The 23,705-nt window shown below is 43.7% G+C and overlaps 1 protein-coding gene across 12 annotated transcripts in view; it reads right to left on the reverse strand.

Annotated features, from left to right (window-relative positions):
* LOC122869902 (nuclear factor 1 B-type-like) overlaps positions 1-23,705 on the reverse strand; it is a 66,814-nt gene that overhangs the window by 25,757 nt on the left and 17,352 nt on the right. For 10 of the 12 annotated variants that reach the window (XM_044183294.1, XM_044183295.1, XM_044183304.1 and 7 more), the window contains exon 3: positions 1,113-1,169. The exons of the other annotated variants lie outside the window; for them this stretch is intronic. In XM_044183294.1, the coding sequence (XP_044039229.1) occupies positions 1,113-1,169 (57 nt within the window). The remainder of the gene's footprint in view (positions 1-1,112; positions 1,170-23,705) is intronic. 12 annotated transcript variants of the gene reach the window in all.

Genomic DNA, 23,705 nt, shown 5'->3' on the forward strand with positions numbered 1-23,705 from the left:
ATTATTTGCATTGTTTAGTTAGTTGCATTTGTTGTGTTCTGTATGACCTGCCCAGCATTCAGCACACTAATCAGAGGCTGTCAGTCAAGTAAAACAGCCAGACAAAGTTATTGACGCCCAAATGACTCCAGTTCGGCTTTGATGCAATGCCAAGGGCACTCGGGCCGTGCCAGACAGATAGGCGGGCGGCTCGATTGGCACCTACAAAGCCTAATGCCTCCAGTGAGCCAACGACTTTTGCGGAGAACTGTGCCACTGCCGAGGGCCTCCAAGGCCTGAGTCATTGGCTCGCTAGCATGTTTTCCTTGGCACCTGTTTCAGCAGAACCTGCTCTTGAGGTAGAAAACTAATTATACCTCTCAAACTATTTTCATTCCAACATAGTGACGACATAGCGCAGGTCAGTCCAGGGGAACAACAGAGCTGTCAGAGAATATTCTCTACAGCTCGGCTTTGCTGGCTCCCCTTAACACACTCAGCTACTAGCCAAAGGTGCAATCTGCTGTAACATTTCCACTACCAGGTCTTTAGTGTCTGTGTCGCTTTTTTTATAATTTTTTTTTTACACTGTGTTTGATGTTGCCACTGGGGTGATGACGATTCAAATTTTATGATTCAATCAAATTTTATTACTCCTCAGTCCATGCAAAGTTAAAAAACTATGGCCTCAGCCAGTGGGTGTCATACAGAAGTTGAAAAATTACTAATGAATTTATTATTTACAGCAAGTTTGTCAATTTGGTTTATCTAGTTCGTACTGATAGTCCCTTTTTATGCAGTTCAGATCACTTAAAAAAAAAAAAAATCAACCGGAAATCTCGACTTTTTGTTGTTTCAAAAATTGCTGTTTTTGTATAGCTGGCATTGGACCGCATGGGACAAAAGACATCCCAGTTACATGGTAGGCACCTAAGGCTGCTACAATACAGTTTGTTTAGTTTTTTTACAGTAAAAGCTGTTTTGCCTGCAAGTCATTGAGTTCACAGCAGATTAACACTATTTACACTAGGTAAGTTATGGTGTACATAGGCTGCTGTACAGTGGGCGAGCTGCAGAGAAACAATTGAGCGATGACAGGAGGGAGGAGGGAGAATGACTGGTACTGTACATACCTGGAAGAGGGTTCTTGCCTGGCTCATTGTTACTGGGACTTCCTGACTGCTGCGAGTCTGCAAACACACAGAGAGATGGGAGGGGGGCTTAGTATAGCACGAGGACAACAACATGCCATCTTACTGAAACACGCCATTCTTGTCAGCATTGATTATTTCCAGTAAAGATAACCTGGCGGCTGGGTGAAAATATTATATTCTGTAACTTATAATAAATAAGTAATAAGTAAATCAGAACTTTTACTTTATGTATTAGCCCCCCTTTTTACAGTCTGTCTCACACCTTTGGCCTACCACAAACTCACTGAGGTCGCTGTTAAACTTAAAATGAAGAAATAACATCTGTCAAGACACTCAACAAGACAAAGTGTATTTCAGGACTCAGGACTTCCTCAGTGCCTAAATGTTTTTCCTTATTTACTAGTGAAGGAGAGCATATCCACTGTACATTACACAAGAACAGTATTGTCATTAATGGGAGGGCAAACCGAAGAAAAAAGCTCTGTGTCTGACACAGTATAGCCCAAAAGTTTTTACCGGCAGACCTCTGGGTAATTTTTCAAAGGAGAAAAAGAGAGGGGGAGAGTTAAGGGGGGGATACAGAATGTGTTCGGCCCTGCTGTGCGAGGTACGAGCACAGAACAAAACGTGGAGAGAAGAAAGGAGGGGCGGGGAAATACAAGGAAACATGTGTGGAATTCTTTCCACTGGCTACGGTGCGCAGGCTTTGGTATGAGATGGCCTGGACTGACGTCTTTTACCTCGAAGCCTCACTGGGAGGGGAACCTATCATTCCTCAGTAGTTCCTGCTCTGGTTGATCACTGGCAGGCACAGGTGCCTTTTTCCTTTGACGTCACGCAACAGCAAAATTAAATGTAGAAATCATTGTATGTTGCATGTTAGAAAGAAAAACAACTCAACTCAACATAGCAAGGCCTTGCAATCATACATGGAGCGACACTGAACTGCTGCCGTGTCAAACAGTACACGGCAGTGTCTGAGTGGACCCCCATAATGATTCAAACCGGCCCAAGCCCACACAAGCCCTGAGACAGAGAGGGCGCAATGAGAACCAGCAGGGAGATTATCATCTACACCTTTAACGCAAGAGAGCCGAGATAAGAAGCTAGAGACAGTGAACTCAGATACCCTCGCCTTGTAACAAAACCCCTTTTCCTGCCGCAGCTCTCATGAGCTGTGTTACAGAGGCAACAGAGAGAAAGAGAGAGAGAGAGGGGGGTGGAAGAGAAAGAAGAAAAAAAGTTGAAAGATTTATCCCTTTCTTGTTCTCTCTCTGTCTCTCTCCCTCTCTCTCTTGTTCCCCCTCGCCTAAATTTGACTATTAAACAGCACTGCAAAAACAGAATGTTCTTGGCCGAAGCTCAACAATGACAAAGTAGGGAGGGAACAGGACCATACGTTAAGAGGAAAAAAATCCTCTCTTTCCAGTATGCTTAGCCCTAAAAACGTACGAGTAATGTACAAGTTATGTTCTTAAAATACCTCTGTTCTGCTTCCTAAAAATGTAAAAACATAGGCGTGACTTATGTTTTCTCATCAGCAGTCCTACAGGTTTTAAGGGATCTCTGTTAAATCTCTTATGTGCACTCGCAGAACAGTTTGAAGATATTGTTATTTTAAGCAGTCAGGGCTGATTATTTTCATTGTTGATTGTTTCTGTCTGTCTGTCTGAGTGTAAAAAAATGGCAGAAATTAATGAAATATGCCCATCACAATTTCCCAGATCCTAAGGTGACATAGTCAAATTGCTTGTTTTGTCTGACAACAATCCAAACCCAAAATATATAAAATTTACAATGATATAAAAAAGAAAAAGAGCAAATCTGAGAAGCTGGAACCACATTTGTCTTTACTAAATAATTTAAACGACTATCAAAAGTGTTGTAGATTAAGTTTCTGTTAATCATTTCAATACTATAAACCGTATTACACTGTGAGTTGTAGACAAGTTGTTGGCCTCAGCAAACTGCAACTTTCCTTTGCCTTGCACCAATAAGCAGTGAGTCCCTTAAGTTGCCCCCTACACACACACACACATTCACATACACACAGTGTGTAAAGCAGCTTTTGTGGGCGAGCGGAGGTTTGTGTGGATTTGGCACAGCATATGTCCATAAAGTGATTGCAGGGAGCTCAGTGGCCTTGTCTCCCTGTCTTCTCCCACCCCTCATGCCACTTTCAGAGTCATCCATCAGTCTAGTTACGACTGCCAACTCTACGCTCACGCCCTGAGAACTGCTGAGAGTGAAGGAAACGGGCAAGGGGAGAGAAAAGTGCACCACAGAGTGGAGAGGAAGTTAATGTTGAAGGGGAGAAAAGGAGAAAAGGGGTGGAGGTGGGAGAGGTGCACCGGTTCGCTTAGATCGGATCAGAGTTTTGTGTTTTTGTTTTTTCTTTCCCTTCTTCGAGGGCTGAATAGGCAACCATGACAAAAAGAGCAGATGGTGGTGGCAATTAGAGATCCCAGGCAGCATCTTCCAGCATGAGGCCCCACTGTAGCACCAGGAGAGACCACCTGGATGACTCAAGGTGGGATGCAAGCATATGGCGCATCTGCCAGGCATGCACTGGAGCTGGAAACACCTCCCCTGTTGCATTACATTTTACCTTTGACCCAAGAAGGGCAGCGTCATGCTCCTTCGTCTTCCTTCAGGGTGATTATATTGTTTATAACAGTGCTTGCACATTTGTCAGGCCGTAAGTGTGCTGATTATATCTATTGAACACTTTATTTTAAATCTAATCACTTTTGTCACTCAACAGGTATGTAAATAAAGTCTCAATTTTAAATCATAGACGGGTCAAAAAAAGATCATTCTGGATTACAAAAGGTTGGATTTAAGTGCAGATAAATTGGCCGTGAATTTAAAAAAATAAAAAAATAAAAGGCCGTTCAGTAAGTGGCTGAAATAAAGTAAAGAAATGGGATATTAGGCCTGAGGCCTCGTATCTGTATCTAAAAGGTGTCCGGTGTAGAAGCCCAGCCAATCCGATAGTCTTCAAATAAACACTAGTGTAACCTGTAAATAAACAGTTGCGGTCAAGGAGGCTGGGCTTTGCCCTGGGAGCTTGGCAGGGCTCGACCACAGGGCCAGACACCATACACACGCCCTCTAACACACACACATACACATAAACACGCACGTACACACACGGCCCTTTTCCAAAAACAACATTTCTTGGCACCCTCCGTCCCGGCCACTTGTTTATATAAACAAACCGGTTCATGAAGGAAGTGAAAAAACAGTACCTCGTATAAATCAGATTATCTGCTGTTACTCAGCAAAAAAAAAAAAAAAAGCAAGGGAAAAAAGTAGCAGTGGGGGCTTGTGGGAATTTTGGATGTGTCCACAAGTTCTTACACCTTCTTGTCCGGTGGGATACTTATCATACCAATGTAACGATTAGGGCAATTAGGGGTAATGGCAACAGAAATCTGGCTCGGCAAGAAAGTTTCTCAGTGCTTGTGAGGTTTCTCCACGCACAAGTGTGTTACTCGCCTGGATTTGATAATCACTAAAACACTCACACACACTCTCCCTAACCCACCCTCTCATTTTTTGGCATGATACCCATTCTGTTCCCACTAAATCGCAGAACACACATGCACATACACACACAGTGTGGATTAAATTAGCCACATAGTTTGGGAAACTTTCTTTTTTTTTTGACAGTGGCGGAGAACGTTCCTAGCCCGCAAACACTTGCAGACACGTACAGATATCCTCCACAAAAAAACAACGCGCACGCGTGACACGCACACCCTGCAGATGCATACCGCTGTCGACATTTCAGGAGGAGAAGCCTGTCTGGCAGCCATTTTATGCCGAGCGGGGTTCTGTGCACATGTATAGCACTCTGGCTGCCAGAGGCATGGGTCCCGAGCCAAGACGCATTTCAGCAGCCTGGGGAGGCAAGGGGAGGGGAGTGTGGAGGAGAGGTGGAGAGGGGTGGACTCCCGGAGAAGTAGGGAAACAGAGAGAGGGAGAGGGGCAGAAAATATCGACCTAATTACGGAGCAGCTCCGATGCGTAATGTTTCGACAATACAGCTGCTCCTGAGTAAATATTTGATGTGGCCGAGCAGACTTTCTGCTCAGTGTCCTCCTGCTTTTCTTTCCTGTTCTGCTGCAGGAGACTCCAGTTTGTCCTTCCTTGGAAATGCACAGCCAAAATATGTGTGTGTGTGTAGCACGGGGTCATGCAACTCTTGACAGTATGCATAAATGACTGTACATGTGCCGGTATGGAATGTGTGTGTGTGTGTGTGTGTGTGTGTGTGTGTGTGTGTGTGTGTGTGTGTGTACTTTGTCCCATGTTCTCCTCTGCTCCTGGTTTCTATCATTCACAGCTTTGTCGATGACCTCACACTATACTCGGGCTGGCTTCCAACAGCCGGCAGAACCTGCTCTCTTCACCAAATGTCCTTCTTTCTTCTCCTCACTATCTGTCTATCGCTGTCCCTGTGCCTGCAACAGTATCCGTCCTCTATTGTATCTTTTCATACCCGCCTCGGTGTATATCTACTATTCAGTGTGTATCTGTGACGATATCGCCTTATCCAGTGATAAGTACACACTATATATTTTTTTTAATTTCTTGATTTTCTTTCCTCATATCCTTTTTTTAAAAAAAACACTTATCTCGTCTTTCTTTTAATGTCTCCATCTGTGTTGGCACTCTCTCCCTCTTGCTGCCCTTTTTTAATGGCCCCTCTCTCTCTCTCTGTTTCTATCTCTTTGTCTCTCTATCTCTCTCTTTTCTCCCTCCCTCACGCTTTGTTGTCTAAACAAAGTAGCCTTTATCAGGATGAGCCGCAACCCAAACAAGCCAAACAAAAGATATGGGCGAGGAAATCTGCCCGTAGAAGAGGGAGGATCTTATCGTGCCAGCCATTGTGTGCCAGCCTGCCAACTGGCAATGCCCCCCGCCGCCGACCCCTCCCCACACACACACACACACACACACACACACACACACACAAACACACATAAACCAAATTCTGGCATCTCAGCCCCCCCACCCAGACTCACGCATGGTGTTCTGCAAAGGGCTGGCATCTGACCTGGCCGAAAGGAAAGTGATATTGACGCTGAGGGTGAAGGGAAGACAAATGCTCCAGCCAAATGGGACGCCATCTTAGGGTGGCATGGTCTCACAAGAAAGATGCGCTTTAACTAAGCTGTGAAACCAAAATTGAAATGTAGAACTACTTCCTGGTTTAACTACTTTATCTGTATTTGGCAGGGCTGGGTGTTGAACTTCAACACTTTTTGAGTACCAGTATTGAAAATCGCCTCTCTTACAGCCTCTATGTATTATTGTTGGATTTATTATCAGTGATACCTCTGCACAGACAGAAATGGACAGTATTGTATTCCCTTGGACAAACTATGACTATGTTCCCCCAGTGGTGCCTATACACTGTGTGACACTGTAATGATTATCTCATAATTGGAACAAGGCAAGTATTTCTTATTGGCTTAAAGGGGCACCTGGTACTATGGATAGCTATCCTATCAAATGACTGCCACTGATGGGAAATGCAGGTACAGTAGGATGAGTTACACACACACACACACACACACACACACACACACACACAGTTAGGCAAAAGAGAGAGAAAGGCAGGGAGAAAGTGAGAGGGGCAAAGTTGAAACGTCTGTGAGAACAATGCCATTTTGCCTTCTTTTCTCCAAGCCAGACACCACAAACTTGTTCAATAGAGCAGGAGGACACACACACACACACACACACACACACACACACACACACACACAGTGGGACTGTCAGGGTTTTGAGACTTATGGAATCAAGTGGGATCCCAGCCCAGACAAGAACAATGAGAAGCCATACAGTGTGTGTACGTATGTATGTGTGTGTGGTTGACTGTGTGTGACCCAGCTCACTTGTATCTCTGTGTTTATGTGCATCTCTCTGTGTGAGCACGACTATGACTGCTGCCACCTTGGTGTGTATGTGTGCGTGTGTCATCAGTGTGTGTTTGTTTCTAATCGGTGCATACTAATGCCAGTGAAGAGCGGGCCCTCTTTCTCTCCGCCGAGTCTCTGTGCCTTCTCCTCAGTAAACTCTCACGGCAGTGAAAAGAGGAGAGCATTTTAACCAAGCCGGGAGGACAACAGGCTCCTCATTGAGGTCATTAAACAGTGTGGACGGGGAGGGAGCGCATTCAGTGGCGAGTGGGCCTTGAACAAGGGACTGAATGGCCTGACGGATCATTAGCCACACCGGCCCGGGAGAGGAGAAGGAAGAACCTGGCAAGCACAAAGGGATACACAGCCACAAAACTAAGGATGCAGATGAGGGTTAACCCATCTAAATTCAACTTCCCCACCTTTTAATTTGTGAAATAAAGTTTACCCACCTCTACGCGGATGTATATACTGAGCATACAAACACAAAAGCAATAACACTCAAAAGCAGCTCTGTTCTATTATTACATGTGCACACACACATTTAACTCACACACGCTGATATACATGCATGCACAAACAGGGGCACACACCCAGCATCCCGCGGCGAGCTGATCTGTGCTGTACATGTGTGATGCAGTCTGTGGCCGAGCTGCAGACAAACTACACAACACAACGCGACACAGTGGCTCATCTGTCCCATGAAAAATGAGCAGGCTGGCCTCCAGTCAGCGCCCCACTTAATGTTTCCACCTCCTCCCACTCTCTCTCTGTTTGTCCTTTTCTCACAATGTGGCCTTTCCTTTCGCTTTTTTATTACATTCCTTTTCTTTTCCTCTTTCTGTATCCCTTGTCATTCTTTCTATTCCTGCAACTTTCCTCTCAGCCTCCTACCCAAACTTTTTATCTCCTTCACGGCACCTGGCATTATCCATTGCATTAAGTGTAGCAGATCTAGCCATATATGATTAGCTAAATTATTTGTGCTGAAACAATTAGTCAATTAATCAATTAGTGGATCTACAGGAAATCAATCCCTAACAGTTTTGATCGTCGTATTAATCATCCAAGTCATTTATTATGCAAAAATTCCAAATGTTTGCTGGTTTCAGCTTCTCAAATGGGAAGATTTGCTATTTGTCTCAGTTTTTATCATTGTAAATTGAATATCTTTGGATTTGTGACCATTGTTAGGTCAAAACAAGCAATTTGAAGGCTTCACTTTGGGCTCTGGGAAATTGTGATGAGCATTACTATTTTCTGACATTTTATTGACTGAACAACTAACTGACTGACAATTGAAAAAAATATCAACAGATTTACTGATAATGAAAATAATTCTTAAATGTAGCCCTAAACACAAGCACTAAAGTGTCTACACTTAAAACAATGACATGGATTAGCAGATTTTCTGAAAGCGTGGTCTCATCATTCACAAGTTTAATCAGCGTCAAGTCTAGCCTGTGAGAAAAAAGAACTTTGCATCTGCGTTGAAACAATGGGCCCATCAATGGCCAATCTCGGCACCTTTTTGGTATGCACCAAACAAACAATTAGCTTTGTTGCAGTGTAATTGACTGGCAGGACCGGGTGGCATTTACATTCGCCCGCTGTTGCCACCCTGCTATTCGACGGGCCTGGGTGAAAAAGAAAAGATCCATACGAGGGCGGAAGGTTGGCCACATCTCTCTAGTTCGAAGACACCGTTTTTTTTTTCATGGTGGCAAACTTCCAAGCAGGAGCGTTTTTTTAAATGCACGGCTGTGGAGGAAGGAGGGAAGGGAGGGTGGAGTGAGGACGAGACTATAGATTTAATTATGCATGCGTGTTTTCTCATTCATTGTAGTGGTGGGAAGGGGAGAGGGAGAGGTTAAGGGGTGTGTGGTGGGAGGGGAGACAGACCAATGACATTCCGTCGTTGTAGTCCTCCTCCTACACACACACACACACACAAACACACACAAGGAGCAGTCTGGGAGCGAGCCGCTATAGGCTAATGAGGTGACACTCACCGTCTGGAGACTAGCCAAAACAGTCCATTAACTCCTAGCCAGTAGTTAAGAGGAGAAGAAGGAGAAAGGTGGTGGTGGGGAGGGTGGAGAGTAGAAAAGAGGAGGCGGATGAGGGAGGGGGGGCAAGCGGGTGAGGTGGGCGGCTAGCCGATGGGTTGGTGGGTGGAGCATGTGAGGGGGGAGAAAAAAAGAAGAGAGTCTGAAGTCTTTCAGGATGTGAGGGTGGGGGGTATTTCTGCAGTTTTGTAGTTGTGAATGAATCTGCGGGGTGGCTGGCAGGGGGGGGGCCTGTGCACGAGCGTTCACTGTTGGCGATTATGCTCTGTGGAGGCAGCTCTTGAGGAAAAGTAAGACTGTGTGTGTGATGGAGTAGAGGTGGTGGGGTGGGCGGTGGATGCTGCGAGAGAGAGGGGACAAGGGAGATAGATCCAAAACCCCCCAGTCAGGCAGACAGACCTTTGACAGAGGAGCTCTGTGATTCGCCTCTTTCATCTTCAGAACCCCCCTATCCAGTCGGATAATTATGAGACAAATGCACTGGACCCCTGCTGCTTGAGTGGCAATGGGCATGGGAGGCCAGAAACACAGAGAGAGGGTTCAAACTTGCACGTCTCGACTGGTCTGGAGGGAGGGGGGACAGCGGGAATGAGAGATGGTGGGGGTGTTTAGGGGTCTGGGAAATTCCCCACTCTCCCAAGAGAGACAAGTTGGCCCACAGATCATAGTTCAGGGACAGCCTGATTGTGATACTAGCAAGGCTTAACTGGTTTTGGCCGCCAACTTCCACACAGACAAACACATCCAGTTAAGAAATACTGCATTGTTTGGTTTTCAAACGTACCTTTCTGAAAAACATCTGAAATACGCTCCCAAATTTCTGACTTGCAGGTGGTGGAATTTGCGACTCAATCAGTTCACAACATGTTGTTTTATTAATGTATTTGATGGTGCTCTGGTCTGCACTGATAAGGTTTCACAGTTAGGAACTGCAATGGTACCTACCACTTTATCTCACACAAACCACACTGACAGCCTTACCCTTGAAGCAAACATGCATGCAAAATTAATTTGTATTTGACAACAAATTCCAATGAAAATCTGTTTGAAAATCTGTAAAACTACTGTGAATTTATTTGAAATTAAAATTTTTGCGGAAATATGAAAGTAAGAAAAAGAACAAGCAAAAAAACAAGCTCTTATTTTATAATGTCAATAGTTTTCAGTTTTGATATCTACAGATGAAAATAACTTTAATTGCTTTTTCTTTGCATTACAATTTCATTTGCAAAGTCACTCAATTCTGACTCAGGCCTGTGTAATGTCTGTGAGGCCTCTGCCAGTGATGTGTCAGTGATGTGTCAGTGATTGTCAGCGCTTACGACGCCGTCAGGCCTCAGCCAAGGGGAGTTCCCACTGGCGAGAGCAGCAGGGCCAGCCAGGGCTACTGGGTGCTCCCTCACAGGGCAAATGGCTCTCCTCCAGCTGGGCGAGAGGCCACCGAGGATCCCTGCCACCCATTGCCACTGTTTGCACTCTCTGAGCTCTGCCAAACAGGCAGCGGTAAAACGCACACAAACACACATGAGCGCACACACACCTTAAACTGGGGACGTGGTAGGAATTATCCGATCATAGAATGCCACCACATCTAAGACCAGATCTTGGCCCAAAACAGACAAAGAAAACAAAGCGTGCACTCATTCAGACGATTTTGCTGGCACTGCTCCTCTGGAACGGGACATAGGGTGGAGAAGAGGGGAGAATCAACCACAGAGTTTAATGTGTCATTACAAGCATAAAAACAGACTACTGACATTGCCAACAGATGTCGAGCCAGTTTATTTTTGCCATTACAACTCCAGTAGGGAATGAAGCGGCAGGTGCAAATGAACACAGTCTTGTAGTTTCTTCTTTACTATCCAGGCCACTGTGCTGCATCATCATTTCTCCTGATCTGTTATTCAGACGTGCATGATGGAGATAGGGCTGGTTATCAAACCTCAATCCTGTTTTGGTACTGACCAAAATGTGTCCATAGTAGAGTACTGAATTACCAAAACTGGCATTGAATCTCTGGTCAGATTTGTAATCTTGTTTACTTATTCTTTGATCATATACTTCCTGATTTAAATTGTAATTAATTTCCTTATAAGTAGCGCAAGTCAGATATTGTATCGGCCCTAGCATCAAACATTTTATGTACTCAATTCTACATATGGATTAGATATTACTTGTGTACCACATGGGTAAGGACGGTACTTTCTGGCAAGGTGTAGACCAATCTTTAAGAGCCTTTGTTCTAATAATGCCCACACCTTTCCTACTCCCAATAGGGCAGTAATGACGGAAAGATGTTTTAACTCTTGAGGGTGTACGTTGTTCAGATGCAGCAGGCCAATAGAGGAGCTTGTTGGTGGTTTAAATGCCCGCTGCCAGCCGCATGGCCAGTAAAACTGCTCCTTCCATGTTAATGAGCCTGGAGACGGGGCTTTCGGAGGCCCCCAGTCAGAGCTGGCCTGATTCAAAGCATCCGTGGGGATCGAGTTTGGGGGGCAAGTGGGTTTGTTGAGTGAGCGGGGTTCAGGTGTCTCCACTGGCACAAGACCAGGGAGTGAAACTTTTAGGGCAACGAGGAAAATTACAGATGTAATTTCACAAAAAACACTGCTCGTATAAAGAAAGGCATTGGTGGTTCTTGTGAAATCACAGCACCAGGTAAGTCCTCATTTGGTGAGCCATAGTGAGATGCAGAGCTGCGGTTTAAAAAAACAGCATCATAAAACAGGTTCTCACATAACTCAAGAGGAAGTGACAGCGGCTGTGCCCGCCACAAGGTCAGAGTGTTGGCAGTCATCCAGAGACAGTGGAGCTCCTCTGCTCCTCATGGACCCTCCAACTATCTGGAGATATCCAGCTAACAGCAGTTAAGGTGCAAACCATCTTTGCTCTTTGTGGATGTAGGTCCCAAATGCACAATTCAAACACAAACATCTAGAGACTCAATACAGTCAACAGCCCATCACTTACCACAACAAAGCACCATATATTCATGACAAAACATCTTGGTCTTACAGGAGATCAAAATGCAAATATAATCTCTCAGGTTTAACAGAGTATTCCCTTTGCCACAGCACAAGTGTATGATTTATAAATCATACTTAAGTGCATGCTAAGTGAGAATTCACAACCAGAGAGTGAGAGAGAACTCTATTCCACATTCCTGGCAAAAAAACAGAGAGCAAATCTGTTCTGTGCTACTAAGGCCTGCTGTGGCAGCCCCCTCTGCCACTGTAGCAATAACAACATGTGGTTTGGCTGCACAGAGCCGGTTTACAGTGGGAAGAAGAGAGGCGCTAAATTAATTTCATATTCTGTTGTTTGAGAGTCATAAACAATGTTACAGCAAAGCATGGCATCCAGAGAGGCGGCCACAGTGTTTGGTCACATGGTTAGAACAGATTACATCAGTAGCTTCTCAGAATTTTTGGAATATATCATTATGCACTGCAGGTACTGAAATATTACTAAACAAATTTATATAGTAAACTGTGTTCCTATTGAACACACTGTATGAAACAAAGGTGTGTATGAGGCATACAAGCATGCTGTGTCCTCAGGCATGGCAAGCCTGGTCCTCCCTTGCTATTTAAGATGAGAATGTAAAGGGCCTTTGTTTCCAAATTATTTCTGGGTTGTTGCCAAAATGCTAGGATGATATGCAAAACAAAGACATATGTCATCAGGCCTCACCTGGCAGGTTTCTGTTTATTTGCAGGTACCTTGAATATTGTGGTTTTGTGATTACATTCTTGCTATGATAAAGCTAAGAACGGAAGGCTTTCTGTTAAAACAAGTTTAAGTCAGGCTGTCCTCACAGTACTGCTTCAGCCTTTCCCACGAGGCTCTCAAACCATAATCTCTTGAAATATTTGCACAGATGACGGCAGCACTCGGCTGTTTTGACATGGAGCGGCATGAGCGAGATCTAGCAGTCACTTTTTCCATCACTTTTCAGTTCAGGAACAGGAATTCCCCTTTTGCCGCTTTTCCCTGTAACAGGCCTGCCTCCCACCAACCCGTATAACCCTCCCAGCACTCCTTCCTCCACTTCCTCAGACTGCTAGGATTTATCCACTCAGGGCCACACCACAGGGGCCTTTACACCCGCCTCACAGCCAGCTCCCACAGCCCTTGCTTTCCACTCGCCCAAGCATGTTGTTTTCACTTTATCTGGGATGCCAAAAGTTCATTCACTGAGATCAGGGGTGGGTGGGAGGGCAAATAGAGTTGGGGTAAATGTTGCAGGAGGATGAGGAGAGAGGTAGTTCCTGTTTTGCCCTGGTTCAGCTCAGGAAGGCAAGCAGGTCTGTTCTGTTCATGTTATGTTTCTGGCAGGGTCGTCTTTGAGCTGTGAGCAACAAACTATAGAAAAAGTGGCCCCTGTTTGTTGTTAGGTTGACCACCACCGCTGCGTGTTAGGTTGACCGGTGCCGGTGCGAGCATGGATGTGGGTGAGAGACATACATCCATGGTGAGAGAACGGTGCGCATCAAGATGGCTAGAGTTACAGGAAACATCAGCCATACATGTTTGAGCCTCAGTCAGGCTCAGATGAGGAGTTTATTGTGCACCAAAATCAGCGACTAGCAGACATGTAAGACTGGTAAGTGTAGTTAGCATCTTTTATTTGTTTGTGTTGTTTGTTAGCTTGCAACTGGCAGTGGCTAACACAGTGTTAGTGGTTGTGAAACATCTCTGTACTGACAAGTCCGCTCTGCGCTGTAAGTTTCAGGTTTCTTTGGTGGTGGCATTGTGATTGGCTTTCAAATTTGTGACGTACCAAATCTAGCTTGCCCGGAGCCCGTGTGAATCTCAGATTTTAGGGAAGTGTACCGACATCTCCCCCTTTAGCAGAGGAATGTGAAAACACCTCTCTAGTGACAAACTTTGCACAGATACAAGTCAGTAAGGTCAAGGTCTGAAATTTTAGGGGATTTAAACGTAAGAAAAACACATTTTTGAGTGGAGGGATACTAAATATTATGCTGTTGTCATTTGCATTCATTATGTGTGCCTCAGGTGTTTTTCCATTGTCTGAAGTCCTCCAACTATCCAGTCCTATAAAATGATTTCACTGTGCTCATAGACCCTTTCTTTGCTCCAAAAAAACTCTAGTGACTTTCTTTTGACAACCAACCACCGGAATATTCACAATGCTACAAATATATTATGTCATTAGCGTACCCATTAGCCAGTGTCATTTTAATTTAGTTACAAGTAAACACATAACCTCAATCTGTATTTTCTTTCTGCAAAAGGAAGAACAAACACAAATGCAATACATTATTCAACCTGAGAAAATGGAAGGATTTCAGTTATTTCACATTGCAATTGCACTGAATTTAGTGTGGAATCGGTCCAAAGGCCAAGAAAACATAATCTCCTGATACTAGCCACAGTGTTGCATCATGGGTACTGGAAGGAATATCAAAGGGCCAGCAGTGGAGTCGACTCTATAATCCCCCCTCCTGGCAAGCATCTACATATATACGTACATCTCTTCTTGCCTTCATTTTTTTTCTCCTGAGGGCCTGGGTGAATGTGCATGTAGAAAACACTATCTCTTTGCTGACACTGAAGGCACAACAGACTTGTTGCAATCATAGCTCTCGCAAGGTTGGCAGCCCTGCAGAAACACTTCCCATTTGCGGTGCGGGGCTTGGTCCAAGCCACTTGAACTTGGCAGGGCTTACGTGGAACAGCCTACCCGTAGGACTTCCACAGACTCTCCCCCTCAGCCAAGACAGGAGGCCTGTACTGTAAGCTACAACAGCTGATGTCAGCCACACCTCCAGAATACTGGCTACAACTGACTTCCAGGTATTTGTCAAGGAAGAAGGAAGTGATAAGTTTGAATCAACTTTTCCCTGTTGAGCTGGTTGAACTGCTTGTTTTCAGTAAGTATTTTTAATCAATTAAGACATTAATGTCAAGTGTACGCATTTAGGTGGAACCCTCAAATATTATTTGCAGTATAATGTATCCTTATTGTAGGAAAACCTGTTTGTAACTGGTTTGAAAAAAGTTGACCAAATGTAACAACGTAGTACATACAGTACAGAGGCTACAGTTAATTTCACAAAGGACAGAATTGTGCATACAAGGTGACTTTTTTATCAATAGAGAGAGAATTACATTAGATCGTATGACACCATATGGAATTCTTTTTACACATAATGTATTTCCTTTGCAGGCACTGTGAAAGGAGAGGCCTACAGGGAGTCCTCTTTAGGAGGAGGGGAGGGAAAAAAAAGCTGTATGTATGGTGAGGAGGGAGGGGGGTGGGGGGTCGAGGGGTTTAGCTGGGCGGTCCAAGCACGCTCAGCGAAAATATGCCTCATGCACTCGTTGAACTTGGGGCCTGCGCAGGCTTCTCTCAAGGTTACAGGAGAAGCCTGTGCGGAGAGGAGCAGGAGAAAGAAACCATGCAGCAGCAGTCCACACGCAATAAGGTTTCCACTGGACTCACTGCTGCTTTCACTTTGAGAAATGCTTTATTTTCAGTTTCCCAGGAATGCTAAAACATGTGTAATAATTAAAAACTTTTGACATAACATTTTATACATCTAGTTAATAGTATCTCCAACCACACATTTAGTCTCTGACTGCCACTGAGTCTTACTGCGAGTGCCTGTTGCTCAGATAACAGAAGCAGCAAGCGATCGCCTTTGACATCAGGTTTCCTTCCCTCCTCGGAGCCTGCCGGGACCCGGGCCATGTATCCGCTGCCGCACCCCTGAGCCCTCCACCACACAAAGGTAGGAAGCGGCCGCTGGAGCAAGGCGCATTGTGACGAGGCCACTAAATCACCTCTTGTTTTATCCATCGCTATTTTCGCACGTTTCGCCAAAGGAAACTATAAAGACAACAAGGTCTAGTAAATACATCTGAGGAGGCTTACTGGAAAGAAGGGAGGACAGACTATTAGCTAATTGAATGATATGGAGAGTTAGGATATACAAGCTTTTGCTATGATACAACTACACACAAAGCTTAACAAAATTATGCATTCACAACACCTACACAGTACAATTTAATATAGTCTAGTACCATACCAGTTCGATACATACAACTTACCACGTAAAAATTAGTTTTTTTGCTGTTGAAACTGTGTTAGAGAGGTGCTGATTCATCCAAATAACTTTTGAGGTCATAGTTTATAGTGATGTATAGGGGGTTTGGGGGACAAAACTAAACATTAGGTACATCTTGTAATTTTCTTTATCTCCATACACCTGAAACTAAATATTAGGTCCACCTTAACACTAACACTACACACTGTAGCCTCAAAAAGTAATTAATGGCTGAAATGTATAAGATTATACAGGTCTTATTATAATGTGTCCACCCTCTTCATGATATAGATAAGATCATTTAATAACGCTAAGTCACTGCAATGCAGAGTAATTGCATATGTGATGATATAGAGCATTTAGGACTGTAAAATCAACATGTCAGAAACAAATGTAAACATGGCACTTGTGCCAGAACAACAACTTGCATTTGACTTCACCCTGACAGAAAGGGGTCAAAGGGCAATAGGTAGTAAAAACTCAGCTAAAGGAATTGGTCACTTTGCCTTTCCCCAAGAATTAGCAGGCCATTAGCACCTCGTAAAAGGGCCACTACTGTGCTTTACAATAGATTAGGTCTGCTTTCATACAAACAGCCAAGCAAACTGATTCAGTGCTATCACTTAGAGTATGGAAAACAGGGTTCCAGTACATGTAAAAGAAAAAAGCCATAGAGGGTTTATGCCAACATAGCTACTGCAATGCACAGATGTTACTTTCATATAAGCTTATTAAAAGGACCAAAAACATTTCTTCACAGTCAATCCCAGCTAATTTTCTGAAAAACAAATTAGCATAAGATGAAGTGGGTCATTCTCATGTCTTGATTAAAGTAGGCCTCAACTTTGCCCAAGTGGCCAAGCAGCTAACTGCAAGTTCATCTTTGCGCACTGAAGGCCTTATCGGGACTCTTTCGTAAACAAGAGGAGGGGAAAAAATAGCCCCGTCGAACATAATAAAGAGAGCATCAAAGCAGCTATAGAAGAGAATCAGTCAGAGTATTAGAAGCCACTTGGGGTTGTCAACGTGATGGCTTAGATGTCACTGGAGAACATCTTCATGGACGTAAAGCGGGCAAACAAATTAAGAGGGATGAGCTCGCACTTGGTGGATTAGTTTTAGATTTATGGAGGCAACTTGGAACCAATGCAGAGCAGAGAGAAAACAAGTCTGTCAAAGCTGTGAAGATGTCCACATAGTTTCAGTAACTACATAACATTTGCACATTTATTAATAAATTACTGAAGTTAAAGCATGTAGCACTATGTAAGACTTATTGTAAAGTTATTTGTCTATGGAGCTGTTCCAGCAAAGAGGATCTGAGGTACATTGCAAACTGGCTCGACTTATCGGAGCACTTCTCATTAATGAAGATTGCAACCTCATTTCCCTTAGTTAACCTTGGCAATTGTATTACAGACTGTTCTGTATACTGAATTCTAAGGGTATGACAGTATGTGTGTATGTGTGTGTGTACTGTATGCCCTACTGATAGCATATTATGTATACTGAGCAGTAGCCCTGCAGCAAGCACTCGCTCTCATCAGCACTTCATAAAGCAAGGGTGTAGTGAAGGTGCTATGGAGCAGTGTGGAGGAACCTATAGATTAGAATCCAACTGTACAGGCCTTAGGGCTGCGCTCATGTCAACGAGGGGCAATTTACAAAGGTGTAAATGTATCCTCTCTGAGAGAAGATGGGAACAATCCTCAAAACATTTCGATGCCTTGATGATTTCAGCAGTTGAATTTCACTCCTGGCTGCAGGGACTGCAGCACCGGGTCCTGAGCAGCCCAAGACGCTCAGCAACCCAAATGTGAGACGATGGGAAATGCACATGCGAGGGTATTTTTAGGCCACTGCAATTTCTCTGTGACACATTTACTGCGAAGGACCTCAAGAGTGATAACATGCACAGACCGCAGTGTGCTGAGGAGAATGACAGCAATACTTGGAGCCACAGGAGAGCCGTAATGCCAAGATGTCCTCCAAGTGCAGCCCTCTGTATAATCCCACAACCTACTTTATAGGGAACGCTCCCCTCTTTAGCTGATGTGTGGATCATTAATCACATTTCATATCAAAGGCCTATCCCTTGCCACAGATATTCATTCCCAAAACTCAAAGCTATGTATGTCAAATACTCCTCTTCACCAGAGCAAGCTACTCAAACTTTCCACAATCAATTATCAAGAGAGAGGAGCTGATTATAGTGTATAAGATGTGTATTTTTGAAAAATCATCCAAATACTTTTTAGCTGAAGTACCTCCACACTACTATTTCTGTGCTACCATGTGAAAAGACTGAAAATACACTTGTGGAAGGAGCTTGCCATCATCGTAAAAGAAGAAGAAAGTATGTTTTAACTTCAATTTAACCAATGCTACTTAAAGCCGAGCTCTCAAAATTCATGCTCAGGACGCAGAACTGGCACTTGAGACATGAAAGGGCAGCTGCGACGTTTGGTTTACATTACATCTTAGTGGTTTCCACATTGTGGCCAGGGGATAAGCATCAGGAGAGGTTTATCTCTGTCATAGTGCTCTATGGAATATGTAAACACTATGTGTAATCAGTGCTGCAGTGAAATGGAGTGCAGGGGGGTGTGTGGGAAAGTGAAGTGCTTTAGGAATAAGCCACCATCTTACTCCTTGAGCTCAAGGAAAGATAAGACATTGGAGGCAAAGCTGCAGAACCTCTAAGCCTATATGTTGGGTTTTTACATTATACAGGGTGTTTTTTTCAGTTAGACGGAGGAAAAAACAGTATGAATAAATCCACGGATGCAATTTTTAAATGAACAAAATCAGCAAGTCTTATGCAGGCAGTGCTATTAGTAACTTAGGTGTTAACTTTCACTCTGCTGAAGACCTTCATTCTCATCTGTCCCCATCTCCTCCATCTTTTGGCTTAGCTCTGTAAGTGTGTCTTTGTCCCTATGATCCACCCTGTGAGGCAGCGCCACTCCTTTTTGTGGAGGACGGGTACTCGTTTTAGACGAAGAGCCTCTCTCCCGTCTAGAGCCCAAGTTTTAATATGGTGTCCAATCAAAAGTGATTAAGCATCGCAGAGCACAAACAATGCTGGCCCTTAAATCTATGTGAACCCTCTTTCACTGGAGCGAATGAAAGAGCACTCTGTCTGCAGCAGCAGATGACAGACGTGCGCTTGAAGATAAGTCTTCTCCATGAGCCCTTATCCTACAAACACCCGCTGTCCAACCAAATAAAGAAATAAATAAATAGATTACAAAACGGCAAATACACCAGAATACGATCCCACCTTGAAGGCATCAGTGGGGAAGTGAAGGGTGTATTTTGCTAGTAAATGTTCCCTTTTACAGCAAAGTGCCTTGAGATGATAGCTAAAACCAGTGGCACCAGTCAGGCTAAGTTGAGTGAGTGAGCCACCATGCATAACTCTGCTGAAAGGAATTAAGTTGATAATAGAAGACAAACACAGAGTAAAACCTATACGAGCATACAAAGACAGTACAGCAAACAAAAGCCTGTTAACATACAGGCATGAACACAACTTCCAACAATAAATCCCTGATCAAATCAACCAGCTGCCTGAAGTACAGTATCTTTCACATGAGAAATAATTATTCTAAAAAAGTAAACTTGGCGAAATTTCCTGTAAATCATCATGTCTCGCACATAAATTACCAACAATCACAATGCATGATGTATGCTACATGTAACACAATACCCTTAACTAATGCATTAGATGCATGTGGTTCCTGCAAGACATACAGCAGCATGAAGATTTACGGAAAGCTGGATACTGTGGTCAGCTAACTAACGCCAAGATTGTTCTTACTGTGCCTTTTTAAAATGCCAAGCAGTGTTGCAGCTTACAATGACACGGTGGCTGGACGAATGTTTCATCATTAATATAATATGAACATGAGACAGTGTTGCCTAAATACATGTTTTCAGCACATTTAATGCAATCTTACATCTGGTAAGCATCCATTTGTAGTTGGACTGACTGGGGAAAAATATTGGCTTGGTAGAATCAGGTCTAGGCTTAGCAGAAAATCCGTCAATGAAGAAAATACTTCAAATTAGATGTTTGTTCTTTATAAAATATAACATATAATTTTAGACATTTTGCTTCCAAATTATCAAAATATTACAGCATCCAAAAGGCAGTACTAGCAGGGATCCATTAGCCCATATGAAGGATTCAATAACCACATAACCATGCAGACACATTTGCAAACTTGAAACAGAAAGAAGCAGACAAACGTCACCACTGGGTGGTCATGAGAGGGAGGAGCTGGCGCTATGTCAACAAGACATCAGCCGTCTGCAGCCTGCTGCCGTCAACAAGTCAGCATGAGCACTACCATCTGACTGGGCTTTCCTAACACTGCCCTCATACACTCAGCCAAAACTAGCTATTGCTGCTGCTGTTACTGGCTCCTGCTTTCAATTTCACTAGAGTGGGCCAAGTAATGGCTTCAGCATTTTGTGGTCTGCCGACACATATGGTCCGTGTAGCGATCTGGTCCTGTCCCCCCCATCGATTGTTTTGGGACGCGCAGGGAGATGTGGGCAGAGGGAGACAGACACAGCCCCAGGGGCCAGCCACAGTTATGGGTATATTGTTATGACTGCCATGAGAATTGGGCTACTGCTGCAATCAGAGTGTGGAATCCACCAAATAGTACTTGTTCATTCGCACCAGCAAAGTTCAGGCCTCTTAGAAATAAAATGTATAGGAGGTGCTGTACTAAAACTCCTGTTATCTTCAAAAAGGCTCCCATTTACACAAGTCTTGCACTTGAATTTGATCTGATATTTATGTAATACACTTTATTACTGCTTTTTTCCTCCACTAGGTTGGGTGCAGGTTGAAATGGCTTCTCTCAAGGATACTTTGGTAGGTATGACCATATGAGGAATCGAACCCAGACCTTGGACCGAATGGGAAGAAGCCCATTAATAATTAGGCTAGCCTTCCATTAACCGCCTCCAAAAAAAGTGTTTACAGTAAAAACAAAACTTTTTCACCTAGTCATAGGAATGACCACATTAACCTTCTCTTTATCACTTATGTCACCACTAATGCCATTGCTGGTAGTTAGGCTACCGCTGCTACTGCTGCCCCAATCTGGCTGCATGACCTAGATTAAAGGTTATTTGCACAAGTCACAGAGGCAGCTCCTTCGGTTCGCCCTTGTTTGGTTTCCTTATCTGGGTTTGTCTGGACAAATCTTGGACACAAAGCGCCCATTTTGTGCTCCTCTCTGGAGATCCTGTTACAGTATTCCAGACACGACGCGGTCGACCAGCGGTGCCTCTGGGAGCATGGCATTTGGCGAGGTGGTGCGATTAGGTGCTTCCTCAAATTCAAGCATATGATACATGTGCACTCCTCTTACGTCTTCTAGCGCGCTTTTGTGCCATTATGGTGTAAAATGATCGGCGAGGGGGTCACATTATGTCATGGTGCGAGAATTCAGATATAGCAACCCCCCATCCCTGTTACCACCAAAGAAAATATACAAGTGGATCCAACAGTGCTTCAGGATTCCCCAAAGTCCATGCTTTGATTGCTATAATAATTGCATTATTGCTCAAGCACCTTACACCTGTTACTACTTGAGATAGACCAGAACATTTTCATGTCAATTTCCGGGACAGTTCAAGGTAGGATTCAAAGCATGTTACAAAATAATCCTGAATCAAAACATGAAATAAATGGTTGTTGGATTTAACCATACAATAACACCATTTTGGATACTAAGAACATTTTTATAAGTTGTTGCTTGTCAATGGTACTGACAGAAAAAACTATGTGTGGCTACAGATGCCTTGAGGTTGATCTAGTGGCCTTATTCCTCCTATGCTCTAGAAGGACAAAGTACAACTAAGAGAGCGAGCGAGCGAGCGAGGGCCATAGAGAAGGAGGGAAAATGAGAGAGAAAAGAGTAGTGTTTGCTGACCTCATTCTGACAACAAGCCCGGGAAGAGCCTTTCCCTGGAACCGTTTCGCAATAGCACTGTTGTTTATTCAGGTGGTGGGTGAGCCGAGCAAGATATGCAGAGAGCATGCATTTTGCAACACCTCATTATGAATACTAAACACATGCACCATGTCAAATCACACAGACACACACATACACAAGCAGTTTATCCCTGGTCCAAAGTGTGGCTTGAGTTTCATTTAAGTTGTGACATTTGCAGGGAATGCGTCATTTTGTAGGCTGCGGCCAATTTATCCCTTTCTGTTTGAATTTCAAAGTCAAGTTCCTTTACGCGATCCAAGAGCTGTCAAACACTACTATCCTCGGGTATCGTCCAGCGAGTGCTCGCCTCCTGGAACGGAGGCCTCTGGTTGGCTCGTGTGTTTGGCTGCAGGGCCGTCTCCTGCAACAACATCCACTTGGCCAGAGTTCAACCCACGTGGAAGGCTACAATAGCCCAAAGGTGGCTGCCCAGACCATTGTTTATGCAACAGCACACTATTGCCAGGTTAAAGGAAAAAGAGCAAGACAGTGGATACATATGCAGGGTTCCTGCCTGCAACAGAGTTATGCTTTCTGTAAATCTTCCCTGTACAAATACAGCTTAGTAAGGTCCTTTTCTTATTAAACCGTAGACCTTTCTACTCTTGCATAGGAGAATTTTGTAAAGATTGTTTTTACCGTCACACAAAAGCAGAGTATTAACTTATTCTTAATTCCACGCTTTATTTTTAAGTATTGTTTTCCCTTAGTAAAATGCTAATGATTACAGTTTAATTGAACATGTTGCTATGTAAGAATAATCCTATTAATAAATATTATATTGGAAGTAATGACCTGTGCTTTAATATTGTGTTTGTTTTCTAAAAAAAGAGTTACAATGTTGCAGTGATACAAAATGGAAATCTGACACCTTAACCAAAGCCATTAAACTTTTAATGAAATATTACCCAAACTAAATAGATTTTCATGCTGTTATTTCTGTAACAGTTGAAGCCTGAATACAAACCCATGCATAAGTTAATGTAGCGCCAATCTTGTCTTCCCACTAACCAGCTAGGTGAGCCAAATCCATTACATATTAGAGAGATGTGGAAAAAAAAGATCCACACAACAGCTGTTTGGTAAACATACCAAAGTAATTGTTCCAAATGCCTTACTTTAACACAGATTAAATGCAATTAGAGGCTGTTTATCTAACCACAACAAGTCTCTCTGCCAAAAGAAAAACCTCTGTCATTGTTTCTAGTAGTTCTGCTCAGGGGCATTACAGCTGGGAATAGGATGACTTTTTTCAAAAGTAGCTTCCTTATGTACAGGAAACTTTTATACACAAACAAAGCACATGCTCATTGCATAGGAAGGCTATAGGAATGGGAAAAGTGGTTGGTTGGCTAAGGCAAGGGTCTTCTGAGGTGAATATGAAGAATTTAGGTCAGCGCAGCCGAGACTTTTAACCAGCTCAAGCCGCTGCAGCCTGGGTGGAAATAGCACGGGAGGCCAGGGAGAGGGAAAC

The sequence above is a fragment of the Siniperca chuatsi genome, linkage group LG22 (genome assembly GCF_020085105.1).
Source record: "Siniperca chuatsi isolate FFG_IHB_CAS linkage group LG22, ASM2008510v1, whole genome shotgun sequence".
NCBI lineage: Eukaryota > Metazoa > Chordata > Actinopteri > Centrarchiformes > Sinipercidae > Siniperca > Siniperca chuatsi.